This window comes from Anarrhichthys ocellatus, unplaced genomic scaffold (assembly GCF_004355925.1).
Source record: "Anarrhichthys ocellatus isolate YVR2014 unplaced genomic scaffold, GSC_Weel_1.0 scaffold43, whole genome shotgun sequence".
In the NCBI taxonomy this organism is placed as follows: domain Eukaryota; kingdom Metazoa; phylum Chordata; class Actinopteri; order Perciformes; family Anarhichadidae; genus Anarrhichthys; species Anarrhichthys ocellatus.
This window is the reverse complement of record NW_022280073.1, coordinates 62,106-79,215: the sequence shown is the minus strand read 5'-3', so window position 1 is coordinate 79,215 and position 17,110 is coordinate 62,106. Positions and strand designations below refer to the sequence as shown.

The window sequence follows — 17,110 nt, the reverse complement described above, 5'->3', positions numbered from 1 at the left end:
ATATATATATATATATATATATATATATATATATATATATATATATTATGAACAATATGGAAACATCACCTTTTATAATAACAATAATATATACTAAGAAAATGTTTTATATAAATTTGGTTGGTCAAGTAATGTAAGTGAGACAGGAAGCAAAGACAGTAACGTAGTGTAGCATCTGCAGACAGATAACAACTGAGACACTGAGAACAGGAAGTTAAACTGGTGTGTAGGAGAGAAGATGGAGACGCTGCTTCAGCTCATTTCTGCACTTTTAAATAGTTAAAAAGAAAAAGTCCTAGAAGTCCTCAGTATGAGGCTGACCTTTAGTCTGCAGCAGACAGACAGTTGGACAGACAGCTGGGGGACAGAGTGAGACGCCTTATCATTATCAACAGGCCTCATGTAGCAGACACACCCTGTCCCACCACAGAACTGTACAGACCTGTACAGACCACATACACCACATACACACTGAACTGTCCTTTTGTGTCACTTGTGTTTTGCAATCAGCCAATGACAACAGTTGCAGTCCTTGGAGGGGGCATCGGGGGTCTGGCAGCATCTTACTACCTGTGCAAGAGCCCCCAGGTTACCAAGGTAACACACACACACACACACACATGATCTTATTTCAAACTATATCTGTGGATACAGTACCATTCAGTACAGTTTAAACAGTATAAAACAAAAACCTAAAAATATATATATATTAAGATTCATTTGTGTTTTAATTGTAATTATTACATGATTACTTTATTAATAACAATTATTTTACTATTTCTATTTCTATGAAGAAATGCATTTCAAATCAATCTGCACTTGCTACCAATAATAACACCATTATCATTACAATGTGTAACGGGTGCCTGGATGAAAAGATAGAAATGTGCAGGCTGAGTTTGGAGATGATCAGAAGAAATCAGAGCTAAATATATAGTTAAGCAGTTTAGCAGAATGTAATGTGTTGGTCCATGAACAGGACAACCCGTCCCCTCAGCACTACCTTCTGCTGCATTTCACTTTAATCTGTGGACTCTCTCTCTCTCTCTCTCTCTCTCTCTCTCTCTCTCTCTCTCTCTCTGTATGTTCTACTTCAACATCGTGCTGACTCAACTTCTCAGAGTTTCTCTCTTTTTGTCCTCCTCCAGGTCATTGTGTTGGAGTCCAGCATTCGCTTCGGAGGTTGGCTGTGGTCCACCAGGAGGTCTGATGGGGCGGTGTTTGAACACGGACCCAGAGGGATCCGACCCGCTGGGGCGGTGGGACACAACACACTCAATATGGTGAGTTTAAAACGCAGCGATGAAGCATTCCAAGATGAGGGAAGACAGGACTTCATCCCTTTATTACTACGGATGAAAACGACTGCTGGTGCATCATAAATGATGACTTTACGATATTTTTGGAGACATTCAAAATAATTTAATTATTAAAAAGTGTATGTGTGTGTGTGTGTGTGTGTGTGTGTGTAGGTGGATGACCTGGGTCTTGGGGGGGAGATTCTGCCCGTCACCTACAGCCACGTCGCCTCCAAGAACAGATACTTGTACGTCAACAGAGAGCTCCACAGGATGCCTTCAGGAATCAGGTCAGGTTCGCTGAGTCAGCGCTGAAGACACTCTGACAGGATGGTTTGACTGGTGACTAATGTTTTAAATCCCCGCTTCATCAATTCCTCTGGCTCTCCGTCTCGTCCTTCACAGTGGACTCCTGCGGACCGTGCTGCCCTTCTCTCGTCCCCTCCTGCTGAGCGTTGCCACGGAGATACTGGTGAAGAAGGGCAAGGAGGACGACGAGTCCATCCACTCGTTTGTTTCCAGGAGGCTGGGGAAGGAGGTGAGGGGGGCTCAGAGCGGTCTTCATTCAGATTTTACTGTGATAGACTCAAAAACAATGTGAACTCATCTTTTAACAACGATTACATTACACTCACTTTATTCATCTCAGCCTAAGATAAATATGTTATTGTCTTCCCGTGTGTGTGTGTGTGTGTGTGTGTGTGTAGCTGGCAGACATAGCTGTGGACAGTTTGTGTCGCGGTGTGTATGCCGGGGACTGCAGGAAGCTGAGTGTGCGCTCCTGTTTTCCTGCCTTGTTCAATGCAGAGCAGCGCAGAGGCTCTCTGACTCTGGGCATGCTGCTGGGCTCAGGTACGCTGCTTCTGTTTCTTCTCCCTGTTGAGCTTTGTGAGGGGAACGTAACACTAAGCAGCAGAGACACCTGAATGAACCCCTCCCCCCATACAATCTAAAAATCAGTTCAAAACAGACAAGATCTCATCAACCTCTTTGTTTTGGGTCTTTACTAGAGCTGGGTGTTGACAGATATCACACAGCACCAAGTAGTATTGAAACTTTTCCAGTGGAACAGTACCTGATAGGATATGCATAACTCATTAGCCTGGTTCCACATCTCTGAATCACCAGCAGCATGTCTGTAGTTTGTAGTTTGTTTAGTACTGCTGTTGACCACTGTTTCTCCGGTTGGAGAAACAGTGGACCAATCAGAGCTTTGTAGGCGGGATTAGAAATGTGGATGTCACAACTGAACAGAACCAGATGCTACACACGGATGTGATGAAACTTTTATTGTCCTGTATTAAAGCGATTTATTAAGGCACTGGATCTGCTCTGAAGCTGCATTCCTTCAATCTTGTGTCTGTCTGTGATCTTTTGGGCCTTATTGGACTAAAGTCGTGTGTGTGAAAACCCCTCAGGACCGGCTCCTGTGGTCCCCCCTGGCCCTCTGGCTCAAAGATCTGTTGAGGAGTCTTGGGCCCAGTGGTCCCTGAGCAGAGGAGTGGAGTCCCTCCCAGAGTCCATCACTGAGTACCTGCAGCGCAGCGGCAGAGTGCAGCTTCACAGAGAGGCAGCTGTTCAACGCATCAGTCCTTCAGCCTCTGGGTGGACGGTGAGTGACGACACTAAATACATTTACCTGAATGTGACTATGAACGGGATGCTAGCTGGTTTAGCATGGCGAGTTAGTCCCCCTGTCTGCAGGACTAGCTTATGATGGAAATCATCCATTTTTATAACTCAACGGTAACTTTTAACGTTTGACAATGTACAGTGCACCGAAGAGAGACGGAGACTTGAGAAGCTTGTGTGTGTTTGTGTGTAGATCACGTTGGAGGATGGAGTCATGTCAGCTGACCACATCATCTCTGCACTGCCTGCTAAAGGCAAGTGCTTCTGTCTTCCACACTGGATCACATCAGTCGGCTCTCCTGGTGTCCTCTGATTATTATTGAGCTAATCCGAACACAATGGAACCCACAAGAAAAATGACAGAAGAAAAAGATAAATCATTTTCCTGCCTTCACTCCTCTCTCTGCCCCTCAGCCCTCTCCTCAGTCCTGCCCGCCTCCTGTCAACCTCTCATCCAGCTGCTGCAGGACATCTCCACGGTAACAGTTGCCGTGGTAAATCTGGAGTACGAGGGTTCCGTCCTGCCTGTAGAGGTGAGAACTACAGTCGGACACACACACACACACACACACACACACACACACACTATATTCTGAACGGGGGTTTTGGATTAGAGGGTGGTCGATGTATTTAAAAACAAAATCCAAAATTAGCAAATTAATGCATCCCTCTTCCCTGAGGTACGAGCAGCTTCTTGTCCTGTTCTCACACACACACACACACACACACACACACACGATGCAGCCCGCTGACTTTGTGTTGTTTGTTGACAGGGGTTCGGTCACCTGCTTCCATCGTCAGAGGATCGGGGTTTACTCGGAGTGGTCTACGACTCTGTTCCCTTCCCTCAACACAACAGACCCGACGGACAGACTACTAGACTGACGGTACGCTACACTCACTCACTCACACGTGGACCTGTTTACCTGGGCAACATCTCTGATCAGCTAGTGAAACACATGATCTTCTGCTTTGTCGTTGCACTAAAACAAATGCACGCTAAGATTAGGTAGTTAGAGATGGAGACAGACAGAACAGTTTGAGAGCCAACAACAGTTGTTCAACACTAAACCGTAGTATTTAAAACGCTTTGTAAGTATCACGGTGGCTGTAAACACATCATCTGACATATTATTATAACTTCATACAGTTCTGTTGAATGTGTTGGCAAACAGTTACCCTTTTACTCACACAGAGAAACATCATTATTCATTTGGAGACATGTTTGTGTCCACATGATAAACGCAAGTCCTACGTTTACTCTGGTTTGATCTCCACCAACATCTGGCTCGTTTTGGTCTTAATCTGCGTAAAGTTGTGGTTCGGGTTACAGAGCTGTTCTGGTTGGGTTCAGGGAAGGTGAAACACTTCTACGACACAACAAAACCAAAACAATGAGCTGAATGACACTAAAAGGCTCCCCGGTGATAACTCCGTGCGGCCTCGTCACTATGTGCGACATAACATACAATCATTTGATCGTATAAAAATATGGATTATTGCAGCTTTAAAAGCAAAGCTGCTGCTTGTCAAAACCTACAGTGAAGAGCACGTAAGCAGCCCAGCCACGCGGCTCTGGTCCAGCTGAGTGAGTCCGCTGAACTTGTCTCCTAGGTGATGATGGGTGGCGCCTGGTTCCAGGAAGCGTTTGGGGCCCCAGAGGCGGTGACGGAGGAGCGACTTTTAGCAAGAGCCACGGAGGCGGTGAGCAGCCACCTGGGAGTCACTACAGTGCCCAGCTGGAGTCGGGTCACTCTACAGAGGGTAAGACAGGACTGTGTCTGTGCCCATGAATGATACCTCTGAACCAGATACTGTTACTGCATCTTTGTAAATGTGATGAAATCTTTGGTGTTTCCTCTCATCAGGACTGCATACCTCAGTACTATCAAGGACACTATCGGAGAGTAGGTGAGTAGACGTTACACCTGAGAACTGAACCTTCACAGCGCGTGGTGAAATGTCATTGTAAGGTGGGTCTGTCTGCCTCTCCAGAGTCCATGCGAAGCTTCATAAAGGAGAAGAGTCTCTCGCTGTCTCTGATTGGCTCCTCCTATGACGGCGTGTCAGTCAACGACGTTATCTTCGGCGGGCGAACCGCTGCAGAGGAGCTGTTGGGGACAGTCTGACGGAGCTGGTCAACACTGGAACATGACAGCGTGTAGAAATAGTTTTTTTTAACGGACGATTGTTGAGAATGAGTGTCCTATATGTAAAACATTTTATCTTTCTTTATCTTCCCTGGAGATGCCAAGACTCTTCAGCACCACCGCGTAGAATCAATATTGAATTGTAATATTAGTGTCTTAATAGAATGAGGTTGTGTTGATGTACAGTGTCTGAACATTCACACATCTGGTTCAAACAGGCTATATAATTATAATTATAGCTTCTCAGCACATCTGATTCTCCTGCTGATGAGACTTGCACTTTAAGTACAGTAAAGCCGGATTGTTTTGACGTATATGACCAGCTGTTATTAACATCCACTGATTTCAGGGTTAGATACGTTGTACATATGTAAAGCCCTCTGAGGAACATTTGTGATTTTGGGTCAAATAAATAAAAGTAAAGAAAATTTTATTTGTCAGAAATACTTTCACCTCTTGTCCATAACGAGGTCACAAGCCAAAAAGTTTGGGAACAACTAATATAAATACAGCGACCAAACAATGGAATTGAATCCCAATCAGTACTCATACAAGTAGTAAAAAGCTCTTCTGGTACAATGAACAATGAACATAACTACGAAATTATGGTTTTATTTAAGGAAGAAAAAAAAAAAGAGTCGACACCTATACAATCTCAGTACGTCTCCTGATCGGACAGATCCCAAAGAGAGTCACGCTCTACGCAATGTTGTCGGTCCACTGGGCAACACAACACACACTGTCCCTATCTGAGGCCCAGTTTCTTCTTCTCTTTCTGCTTCTTGCGCACCACTTCCATGTTGCGGTCCTTCCACATGCTCTTCCTCAGTTTGATGGGACGACTGCCAACATACTTTCCTGGACAAAGAGAGAGAGAGAGACACAGAGGCAGCCGATTACTGACCAACTCCAGATCTACAGCAAGGACCATCGAAAGCCCCCACGTGCCAACATGACCCTGTGTGTGTGTGTGTGTGTGTGTGTGCGCGCACTCAGACCGACCGTTCATCTCTCGCATGGCTCTGACGTAGTCGTTTGGATCCTTGAAGCTGACGAAGCCGTAGCCTTTGGTCTTTCCTGTGCGTTTGTCTCTCACCACCTGATGAGGACAATTGTGAGCATTTCATTTGTCTCGCGATGTGCACACGGTGAGACAAAGACACGTCACATCTCTGCTCAGCGAGCAAAAGAAAAATCAGTTTTTGCCGCGTAATATTCACGCTCTGTATATATTAATCACACGAAAAAGGCTTTAAGAAGTATAAAAAAAAATACATAAATATGTTGTGTTTCCATCAATTCATGTGGCAAATAACACATTAAAAAGTCACGCCAACCTTAGCTTTGAGGAAAGACGGGTATCTGCTGAAGGCTCTGGCCAGGATGTCGTCATTCACCTCGTTGCCGAGATCACCGCAGAATATACGGAAATCATCTGAAAACAGGATTCACACGAAGGTGTTACGACTCAGACAGTGTCACCGTTACCCTGCAGCAGGGGATCAGGAAGTAAAAGCATCGACATCACCCGCCATATGTCATTTAACTACTCTTATTTGTTCCAGGCAGCAGCTCAGTGACATCCAACACGTGTGGAGTGAAAGAATGATTCGGGTTTCCGTACGTCACCACAACAGTTTGTGGGAACACTGGTACATTTCTCTGCATACGGCCATATTACACAAACTGCCAATTTTATCTACGTTCTCTTCAGACCCCTAAAACTAGCAGTGGTCATGTGGACAAGTAATCTACGTCGTTCCTAGAACCTGCACATCTCCTGGTGATGGTGCTGTTTAAACTGAAGACGGAGTGCGTCTGTCCCAGCAGCCTTTGTACCTGATTCCCAGTCCAACAGACTGGAGTCCTCCCAGCTGGTCCCCGCTGCAGTACGGATACACTTCTTCACCTTCTCCGCCCTCGCTCTCTTTTTGTCCTCTGTAGCGCTTTCCACAGGCTACGACACACACACACGCGCGCGCGCACACGCACACGCACACACACAGAGGACAAGTTAACATTTATACCCAGGGTTCCTTAAAATGTGTGGGCTCCGTGAAATTGTTTCGCCTCCTTGCTGTCCACCGAACTTGTCCTTTAAATACTTAAGAGGTAATATTTCAATAATGTTTTCCATTTTTAAAGTCTAGGTGCTTCCTTGTTTTTACAGTTTTTGCAATATGAGCGGCGAATTTGCCGTCCAGTTATTTACCCAACAGGTTCTAAGAGCATGAAAATGTTCTTTAAATCCATCTTTCTATGTTCTTCCAAGTCTTTTTAATTTTAACAAAAAAACAATAGACATGTGTGAGGGAGTCACATTTTAAACCTCCATCTGAGGAGCTGGGGTCAGTTTGGTAGATTCTCGTCATTAATCAATACTATACTGTATCTATCCTGAATGAAACATTGTGTTGTGAGGTGGAAACGTTCCTTCCTTCATTCCACTCTGTTCTGTAGCAGTTCTTCATTGCTCTCAGCTTTGGTAAGAACATCGTGTACACATCTACTAATCGTCTCTTCTTAAAAGAAAATAATTCAGTTGAAAATATGAATGTTAAAATTGTATGTTATCCAGTTTTTCCAATTGCAAACACAGATAGCTGTGATGACACATGGGGCGGTAATACATCATGCTGTATCACAGCACAGCTACACTTCTCTCTGTGCATTAGAGGGAATGTTGCTCCGTGACGCTAAATATTAAGTGAAACCACTTTTGTGGACGTTGGTTTGGTTCAGGTCAGATTTCCTGATTCTGCATCTGAGAAACATTTCCATCTTCAGTGTATTTTTCTATTCATGGCAGTAGAGCTTGTGACAGCAAACCCACACATCATATGAACGGGGATGGCGAAAATAAATCCCCTATAAAATGATGAACATACCAGAAATAAACGTTTTTTTTGATGTAACTGAAATCAAATTCCCTGCTAATTTTCGAAGTGCAATCAAAGTTAATCATGTAATCGATTACCAAAGTGTCCTTCAACCATCACGCATGACTAAGGTCTGTGTTCAGTGTACCTCGGTGTGGGGGGGGTCGGGCTCAGGCATGTTGGGTCCAATGACGGCGCCGCTGTCTTCGCTCTCCTTCTTGTCCAGCAGACCTGCTGCCATCACCGCTGCCTGCTGCTCTGCTACCCGCGCCGCCAGCTCCTCCTGAAAGAGCCACATGAGACACACTGGATCACGACTCCTCCACACACACACACACACACACCACGCAGCATCACGTAAAGCCTCAATCCACCAACATTACATGCAGCCTCTTTAAACACGGGGCATCCCGCTAACAACGGACTCCTTTCATATTGCCACTGGACCCGTATACCTTTCTGTTTCTTTTCTGATGTGTCACGTTTGACATCACAAACGCACCTGACAACAGGATGAGTAAACACAGTTACGGGGGTTTCTTCTTCTTTTTTTATTAAATTGATTTTATTCATTATATACTTCAACGCACCGATAAAGGTGCAAAAGTCAGGGAGTCCACCGGACAGTCATGTTTACATCACTGTGCATCAGCAGATAAATATCCAATATCAATGTCCCGGGAATGAACACTGATTGTAACTTTTTCCCACTGAATACAAAAGCCAGATGTTAGAGAGTTTTAGTCCAGCGGGAAAGGGACTTTATTTAAATCAGAGTTATTATAAAAGTCTAGTTATACCTATAGTCCTCTAACGTTTACCTCTTAAGAACATCCCCTTTAAAAATACACCACGACACAAAAGGAACCCGTCTCTGTTCAGGAAGCGATGCCGTCACTGGTGTTCAAACACACATGTCCAGGCAACACAAGCTAAATATTAAAAATCACATGAAGCGACAGATCAAGCACACAACGAGCGCTCATGACGCTTCGACGGGCAAATACCATTCTGGCTTGTCTCTGAGCTCGAACGTCCACTCTTTTGTGTCCAGACGAGACCGGAGGAGCGGAGTACACGGTCGGTGCCGCCTGGATGATCGACGGCGTCTGTTTGCCGGGAGGCAAAGCTCCCTGTCTTGTGGGCGGGGCCATCGAGACTATATTGCGGAGCTGGACAGACACAGAGGGAACTTAAGACAGGTTGCAGAATAACTAAAGCGATGGTGATGACACAAGAGAGAAATAAAGTTGATACCCATATTCTTTGTGTTGATAGGAAGAGTAACTGCTGACAGCAAGACAGAAAGCAACAGTGTGCCACCACGCAGACTGATGAGGTGAAAACGGATGTCGTGCCAAACTGTGAGCTCTGACCTGAGGGTGGGGGGCCATGTGCTGGTTGGGGTGAGAGGCACCCGGAGGTGTCTGGCCCTGCATGGAAGGAGGGAGCATCATGGGAGGCGGTGGAGGAGGCCGGGGCAGAGGAGGAGCTATTGGAGGACCACGCATCATCTGCATCCTCGGACCAACTGTCAACACACACACACACACACACACACACACACACACACACACACACACACGAACGGCAGCAGAGAGTCAAGCAGGGGTGCCAGAGGAGAGAAAAGGTCTTTTAAATATCTTAAATCCAGACACATCACAAACCCAGAGAGAGAGGTTCTCATGAATGTGGTATTTGAAGAGGAAATACTTCTCTAGAAGGAGCCTTACCAGGTCTCTGCAGGATATGGGGGACGAAGGCTGGTCTCAGCATGGGAGGACGTACTGGAGGGACTGGGACGGACACAAGTCACACAGTTAGTGTTAAGGAGTGTTTTCTCCATTATAAAATTATATATGTATATATACTTTGAATGATGATGAACATAGTACTCGCTGCATAGTATTTTCAGGGTTATTATAATAAACAAAATGAAAATAAGAAGTAATAATAGTCATAAACTGAAACTAAATTAAAAAAATGATATCCTTTAAGAGGAAATCTGAAATGATAAACTGAAGTTATATTGGTTGTCTGGTTCCAAACACAAATGAAAATAAATGAAAATGAATATAACAAGTGTGGTAGTGAAAGAGTACAAGATTCAAACATTATGGCCATTCCTGCCAGTTCTCCATTCATGTATTGTGTATGAATATGTAGCAGCATACTTCTGAGACATCATACCCGGTCTGAACTAAAACAAACCAAAAAACTGTCAAACTAAAAACTACATCTTTCTGAAAACCTGAAACTACACTAAAACTAGCAAACACACTCTGAAAACCTACTAAAAACTAAATTGAATAAAATAAAAACAAATTGAAACAAATTGAAAACCATCATAACCGGGTATTTTACTGCAAAACCATAGTTAGTGTTTACGGAGAGAGTTTATGTTCACCTGGTCCTGCAAAGACCGGCGGTGGAGGACCAACGAAACTAGCAGCTCTGGCATCTAATGTCTGCTGGACCTACAAGAGAGAGAGAGGACCAACGGTAGCAAACAAGACGACACGGTGAATGTTGTTCACAAAGAACAGGAAACATCATTTTCTCCATCAGCTCTATTTGACAGTATTTTGCCATTCAGACAAAAGAAGCACATTCATGACTCAACTAACCAGGTACTACTAGCGTGGTACAAACCTGTCTGTAGGTGTTGGTGCCGATAATGTGTCGCACCATTTCAACCGCTGGGACAGAAAGAGCTATGGGTAAGGCCTCCATGAGAGGGGGGCTTCCTGGCGCTGGCACTGGACCACCGAGAACCTCCTGCTCAAAACTGCAGCAAGACAAGCACAGAGACAGACGGGTATTTATACTGGGGGGTCAGACCGCCAACGGTGCTCTTCAAGGGTTAACTACAAGATTCCCTTTTGGGCCGTTTTACCCAAGATGAAGAAGATCATAACATTTTCTTTCAATGCATACCACACATAAATTAATGATATTAGCTATACAACATGAAGAGAAATCAAAGAATGACATTCTTGCAGTTACACTTAAGAGTCTGTTGGTCTGAATTTATTAGACGTTGATCAATAGTGGATTTTTAAAGGCTGAGGAATGACAACAGGAAAAAGTCGATACCCGGTGAATCGGCCTCAGACGATCAGACGTGGCCCTTAGTTGTGCCGAACTTGCACTTACGGCGGGCTAAGTTGTAACGACCATGCCTGCGAACTAAACAGAGACTGCATGCATTCGATAGAGCAGCAGTTATTTTCAGTCCAATAATAATGCCGTACTATAACCAGCAACCTCATCATGCTAATGATTCAGGAATAAAGCTGTCTTGTATAAAGTTAACTCTGATTTAAATGCATCTCAGGCCCACACTGACTTCATGGGTCAAGCCTCGGATTAATCGGGCCAAACCGATTAACTGGTCGACCTCTACTGCAAATAGTATCAGATAGTTTTAGTCGGAGTCGCTGAGAGTTTGAGATGTTTGCTTTGTTTGATACGTGCCTGGGTAAGAAGGCATCAAGTTTGCATCTAAAAACTGCAGCAAATCTGCCCCACAGTGAACTCTCACACAGTTTTCTTGTAATATTGTGATCATTTTATCCAGTCTTAGGTTTCTCCAAGTGAAATGACATTAGTGAGTGACACCTAGTCTGAGATCAATCTAACATTGACATGACATCAGCCTGGGACAAGACGAATATCTCGTTGTGTGAGCGGTAGAGCAACTCACAGATTCTTGTCATCTGCATGTGTCTTAATGATACATACCATCATTTTATGGTGACAGTAACCTAATTGTGTTGAGTTAGGCCCACCTGATTTTTTCTACGCCCAGATACAATATACTTGCTAGTGTTGCTCGGTAGCACCTGGAATAAGTTAAAAGCGTAGAGTGAGTATAAAGCAGTTATACTCACAGAGCCATCTCAGCCTCCATCTCTTTCAGACGCTCCTCTCCTGACTTGAGCGCCATGCTGTGAAACAACATTAATCAAAGACCAGCCAAACAATGCCTCAATCTAGATAACGTGCACAACAATGTAACTACTGAATACTTGCAGATATATTCACTGCAAAAGGCCCCAATGTTGTCATTTAGCCTTAAAAAACAGTGCGCTACCTAACAGCTTTTAGAAAAGTAGCGGTGTTAGTAGTTTCAATGGGGATCATCGTTTAATTTTAAGTCTATCGTTATTTGAATGATGACCATATGAATGTTACCAATGACTGTGCTTACCTTTATGTATATATTGTTGCCGCTTTCGATATGAATCGCTGCCTCTTGCTGACTGAGTTGACTTAACACGCTTAGCTTCTTTACTGAGCTAACGTTATGTAGCGTTAGCTAGCACAACAGACGGTAGCTAAGCTAGCAAAGAACCAGCAAAGAACCTAAATAACGTTACAGTATCAGCCAGCTAACCGCTAACGTCAACGTTAACCCCTGCGGGATTATCTTATTGATTTCTACACTAGTTAACCTAGTTGCTTTGTAGGAATATACATGTTTAAATTAAAAAGAAGGATGCACTACATGCTGTACGAGCTATGGGTTACCTTCAATGAGGATAGCTTTCTTCTTCGCGTTCTTGGGTTGGTTACATTACAGCGGTTGGCAACCAGAGTATTAAGTTAGCATCTAAACTCAGTACCGCCATCTTCTGCTTCGGAGGGTTAATTACATGTGTACGGTTGATCAGAGATCACTCTTTTTCTACTTATATTTTCGGTGGGCAAACAAAAATTTGGTGAATTATCGCCAATAACTGGTATGGAGTGTGGATCAGAATGACTAGTATTTCAAATATTTAACTAAATTAAATACAAAACCTTTGCCAAACAGGACGCACGAACGTGGACTAGCCCCGCCCCCTCTCTCCGATCTCCACGAGAGGCGGAACGCAGATTTTTATTAGAGTCGCCTTTGCTTGCAGGACACAGAAAGCACCATGATCCGTACCGTGTTTTCTCGGACCCTCCCCAGACTGAGCAGACCGCCAGTGTGTCACTACTCTGCGGCTGCAATCCCCGCACCCAACACCCAACCGGAGGTCCACTACAACAAGGTAAGTTAGGCTACATCTAGCATCGCCCAACTGGGCAGTCAACAAGTGTGTGTTAATGGAGAACATAACTGAAACGCTTAAAACAATGTAACGTAACACCGAGGATGTAATTCTCAATTTGATGAAGTAACGTTCTAAGGTTTGCTTTGGCTTTGGAGAACGTGCTGGATACGCTACGACCAGGGTCCAGGACTAACTTTCTCTTGAACTACTGTCCGCTAACGGTGTCTGAAGTGCTGGAGCAGCCTACAAACGAGAGTCATGGGGCAGTGGGGAATCTGGCCAAATTCCAATTGCGTAATCCTATTATATATCTCCTATCCGAAGAGATAAATTACATGTCGTTAGGTGAAGGGTGAGGTTATTCCCGTCCTTCTGATTTGAATCCACGTGAGTCTGTGATGTTTACAGTCATATGACAGAAAAACCTCTGCGTCTTACTCCTGTCAGGGGAAACAAACGTTGCAAAGCGTTTATGGCCATTGTGAGGAATGTAAGTTTCAAAGCGCTCCTAGCGATGGATATTATGTGTTACAATATGTTTACTTGTAGAAGGTTTAAACTAAAGGGAGCGTTACTGAATTAGTTGTGCACTGTGAGAGAAACCAGAGAATTTATGACACCGCCATAAAGTCAGAGAGAGGGGGATGTTTCTGAGCACAGCCTTCAAGAAGGGGGGAGGAATGTGTCAAGGAAGTGGCCGACTGAAGTCCAAGGGTTCAGCCAATCACTGAGCTGATCGATGTGTTAAGGCAGTGGTTCTCAAACCTTTTCTGTCACGCTCCACTTTGGAGGCAGAAAAATGTTCATGCCCCACCACCCACAAAAAATAGCTTATTCTGGCTGCAATTCACCTGTTTTGCACTGAATATCTTTCTAAGATAATAACAATAAACTGCAACCTGTGAAAAACTAAACAAAACCAGTTCAAATATTTGGCAATAAAGAGTTTTACTGAGTTTTACACTGCATATCTTTTCAAAACAACAATAACGTGCAACCTGTGCAAAACTAAACAAAATGCTCCAGATATGTGTCACACATATCTGGAGCATTTTATTTTAAATATGAGCTTTAAAATGTAGCATTCTAAAAGTAAAATAGCTGTGATTTAACAGCACGTGGGACTGTTGGGACTGTTAGTACACTGGCTGTGGTCATTACAGTGAACAGTGTCTGGCAGTGTGATGAGAGGGCATGTGAGCCCTTGTTGCTGTACTTTATCTCCTTGGAGCAGAGGCTGCATTTAGCATACCCTGCCTTATCAATGTATTTAAAATACTGTGACAGCAGGAAGCTGTACTCGCGTCTGTTTAGACCTCCACCTTTATCCAGGCCCAGCTCCACTCACATCTCAGCCCTGCGTCAAGCTGCGCTACACAAACAGCCTCCTCTTCCTGAAGCTCTTTGACCTCATCATCGCATCAGTATCTGGGCCTTTCATTCTACTTTGAGTTCAAACAAACAACCTGCAACCAGATCCGCCGGTGTTCGGGTTTAACGTTAACGAGTGACCGCGTGAACTGAACCGGAACACGGGGGGGCTTCATGTTTCATCACGTTACGTTTTTTCCTCCTAAATCGTGATAATGACGAACGTTAACAGTCCACGAAGTTCCGCATGCAGTGGACGTTAACTTAACCCAGCAAGTCTGAACGATAACGGGACATAACGGAACTTAAACTGTAACGGAGGGAAAGACGGTGTAGACATCATCTGAACGCTGATTGGCCAAGACTCGACACGTCCCATCAGAGATGTTTTATTGTGAAGATCACGACATCACCTTTTCTCCTCGTCTCACTCCAATCTGAGAAACGCTGGCTGGCCAGTTGACCGCCCCGCAAAAAACCCCTCTACGGATCTACACGATTCACGTGGATGATATAGTTTGATTTAAAACGGCGAATTTCGCCGAAAAGCGACAAGTTTGCAGGTATGAATAAAGTTCTTGAAATAGAAAAATTCTGCGCCCCACCTGCAATACCGCCGTGCCCCACTAGAGGGGCGCGCCCCACAGTTTGAGAACCACTGGGTTAAGGAATGTGTAATATGAGACATTTCAGAGACTTTGGAGAGATAAAGAAACTGAATCCCTGGAGATAATCAGACCTCATCTGGACCATGAGGCGGACACACCAGTCTGTCGTGTGGTGCGGATGGGGCCTCTATTTCATGAAATATTACTATTGATAGTGTAGTGCCTCTTCTCCTCTGCATGCTTCTTCTCTTCTGAAACAAGGAGGGGGGCTTTTTCCTTTGCCTTTTGTTTAAGAAATTTTGAACATAACACCATGCCTTTTTTATCATACAACAGGCTATTTTCTTCATCATCATACACACTCTATAGTTCATCTATCTATCTATCTCACCTGCTCTTCCAAAAATGTCCTCACGACAACAAGACAGTAACGTAATTTTTGAATTAGTAAAACATTTAAAAAATGGACATCATGCTGTATTAAATCACGTGAGAAGTGGGTTCATTTTCTTATAGACTTCTGTACAATCAGACTTATTTTACTTCAGCAGTAAACAAAATCTTTGTTCTGGTATGAATGCAGCCATTGTAATGATACATTTTAATGTTTCAGCTCTTTATCAACAACCAGTGGCAGGATGCAACGAGCGGGAAAACCTTCCCTACCATCAACCCGGCGACTGGGGAAGTCATCTGTCAAGTTGCAGAGGCAGACAAGGTAAACACACTGTCTGATATATACAGACTGCATTCATTCATTTATGTTCCAGTGAAGGTGGGGAGCATTTGTACGGGACATTTAGTGGAGCTGGAAAATAACACTAAGCTGAAATTGAGCTCGGTAGGTCCAACTGAAATGAAAATGCACGTGTAGCTGCTACACAAGGCAGATGTGTAAAGCACATATTGTAATTATAAAACTGAGAATAAAATCAAAATATAGTAATAATGAATGCAAACAATGAAATGGCAAAAGTTGAAGGATTCAAAACAACGAGAATGTTAAAAAACGTTACAGATATTGATTGATGGCGTGACACAGAAGTTGTGTTTTTATGGATATATGATCTATGAATCAACAGAGAAACGGATTATACTTTAGATGCTATTGATTGTTTTGACTTCAGTTTACTGTCTTTAACCCCTCCAGCATTTGATCCCCAAAGATATGTTTTCACAGGAGTATACTTTTAAAACTCACCAAGTGAATCATTTTATATTTCCAGGCAGATGTGGACAAGGCGGTGAAAGCAGCACGTGATGCCTTCAGGTTGGGGTCCCCTTGGCGACGGATGGACGCCTCTCATCGCGGCCTGCTCCTCAACCGATTGGCCGATGCCATTGAGAGGGATGCTGCCTACCTTGCTGTGAGTCATTGTTAAATGTCAAAACACAAAGGAACCAGAATAGATCAGTACAGATTGTCTAAAACTGACAATCTGGTAGTTAAATTTCTACAATATTGCTATTGTGTATTCCTCCTCTTGGTCATCCCTTTTATAAATGTCTTTCTTTTTGCACACCATTCAGAGAAAATGCCAAAAATGGCATTTACCATTGTGCCTTAATTGCTAGCTAACTAGTGGACAGCTGGCTAGTTCACGAGCTAGCTTGCTAACTCCACCCTGCTTTAATGCTACACTGGTTACAGGAAATTAGAAATGTGGTTTCCTACGCTGTGACCTTTTTTTTTTTTTTTTTTTTTTTTTTTTTTTTTTTTTTTTTTTTTTTCTGTGAGTTTTTGAATGAAGCATTGAGTTGTTAAATTTGAGTCATTTCCTGATTTGCATGATATCAGTTTAGTTTGTACAGAAGTTAGCCCACAACAACGGTCCCAATGATGCACACAAAAATGGCAGCCGCTCTGACCAGCCTGCTACGTTGATTTGAATGTCCGTTCGACTGCTATTTTATTTCCATGGTTACCATTATTCATCCATAATTCTGATATTGTGTCGTTTGCACAGGAACTGGAGACCCTTGACAATGGGAAGCCATACACCATGTCCTACACCGTGGATGTGCCCACCGTGGTGAAATGTTTCAGGTAAAGAACACACAGCTCCTTTTGGGCCACAAGTGAAGCAGAACGTTTTCAAAACAACGACACAAAATGCAACCGTGATA

At 43.8% G+C, this 17,110-nt stretch overlaps 3 protein-coding genes across 3 annotated transcripts in view; 2 read left to right on the top strand and 1 right to left on the bottom strand.

Annotated features, from left to right (window-relative positions):
* ppox (protoporphyrinogen oxidase) overlaps positions 1–5,508 on the top strand; it is a 6,156-nt gene extending 648 nt beyond the window's left edge. Inside the window, exons 2-13 of the mRNA XM_031868687.1 lie at positions 511–597; positions 1,149–1,283; positions 1,473–1,588; positions 1,704–1,836; positions 2,006–2,150; positions 2,717–2,910; positions 3,124–3,184; positions 3,345–3,463; positions 3,704–3,817; positions 4,545–4,694; positions 4,799–4,841; positions 4,926–5,508. Of these exons, the coding sequence (XP_031724547.1) occupies positions 514–597; positions 1,149–1,283; positions 1,473–1,588; positions 1,704–1,836; positions 2,006–2,150; positions 2,717–2,910; positions 3,124–3,184; positions 3,345–3,463; positions 3,704–3,817; positions 4,545–4,694; positions 4,799–4,841; positions 4,926–5,059 (1,428 nt within the window). The 5' untranslated portion in view covers positions 511–513 and the 3' untranslated portion in view covers positions 5,060–5,508. The remainder of the gene's footprint in view (positions 1–510; positions 598–1,148; positions 1,284–1,472; positions 1,589–1,703; positions 1,837–2,005; positions 2,151–2,716; positions 2,911–3,123; positions 3,185–3,344; positions 3,464–3,703; positions 3,818–4,544; positions 4,695–4,798; positions 4,842–4,925) is intronic.
* On the bottom strand, positions 5,494–12,502 carry rbm42 (RNA binding motif protein 42). The gene is made up of 12 exons (XM_031868688.1): positions 12,173–12,502; positions 11,853–11,909; positions 10,612–10,747; positions 10,367–10,436; positions 9,693–9,755; positions 9,336–9,490; positions 8,967–9,131; positions 8,108–8,242; positions 6,920–7,037; positions 6,418–6,515; positions 6,083–6,179; positions 5,494–5,938 (listed from the first exon to the last, which is right to left on the bottom strand). The coding sequence occupies exons 2-12, from the start codon at positions 11,906–11,908 to the stop codon at positions 5,826–5,828; spliced, it is 1,206 nt and encodes a 401-aa protein (XP_031724548.1). The 5' UTR covers position 11,909; positions 12,173–12,502; the 3' UTR covers positions 5,494–5,825.
* Positions 12,503–12,812: 310 nt separating this feature from the next.
* The window catches only part of LOC116395097 (aldehyde dehydrogenase, mitochondrial-like), a 5,579-nt gene continuing 1,281 nt past the window's right edge, over positions 12,813–17,110 (top strand). Inside the window, exons 1-4 of the mRNA XM_031868666.1 lie at positions 12,813–13,001; positions 15,597–15,701; positions 16,210–16,350; positions 16,951–17,030. Of these exons, the coding sequence (XP_031724526.1) occupies positions 12,885–13,001; positions 15,597–15,701; positions 16,210–16,350; positions 16,951–17,030 (443 nt within the window). The 5' untranslated portion in view covers positions 12,813–12,884. The remainder of the gene's footprint in view (positions 13,002–15,596; positions 15,702–16,209; positions 16,351–16,950; positions 17,031–17,110) is intronic.

Excerpts from the sequence above, each read along its gene's own strand:
- rbm42 (XM_031868688.1), bottom strand. The coding sequence starts at position 11,908 with ATGGCGCTCAAGTCAGGAGAGGAGCGTCTGAAAGAGATGGAGGCTGAG. Across the intron at positions 10,748-11,852 it reads ATGGAGGCTGAGATGGCTCT|TTTTGAGCAGGAGGTTCTCG; the intron begins GTGAGTATAACT and ends GTCTTGCTGCAG. Across the intron at positions 10,437-10,611 it reads GCACCAACACCTACAGACAG|GTCCAGCAGACATTAGATGC; the intron begins GTTTGTACCACG and ends TCTCTCTTGTAG.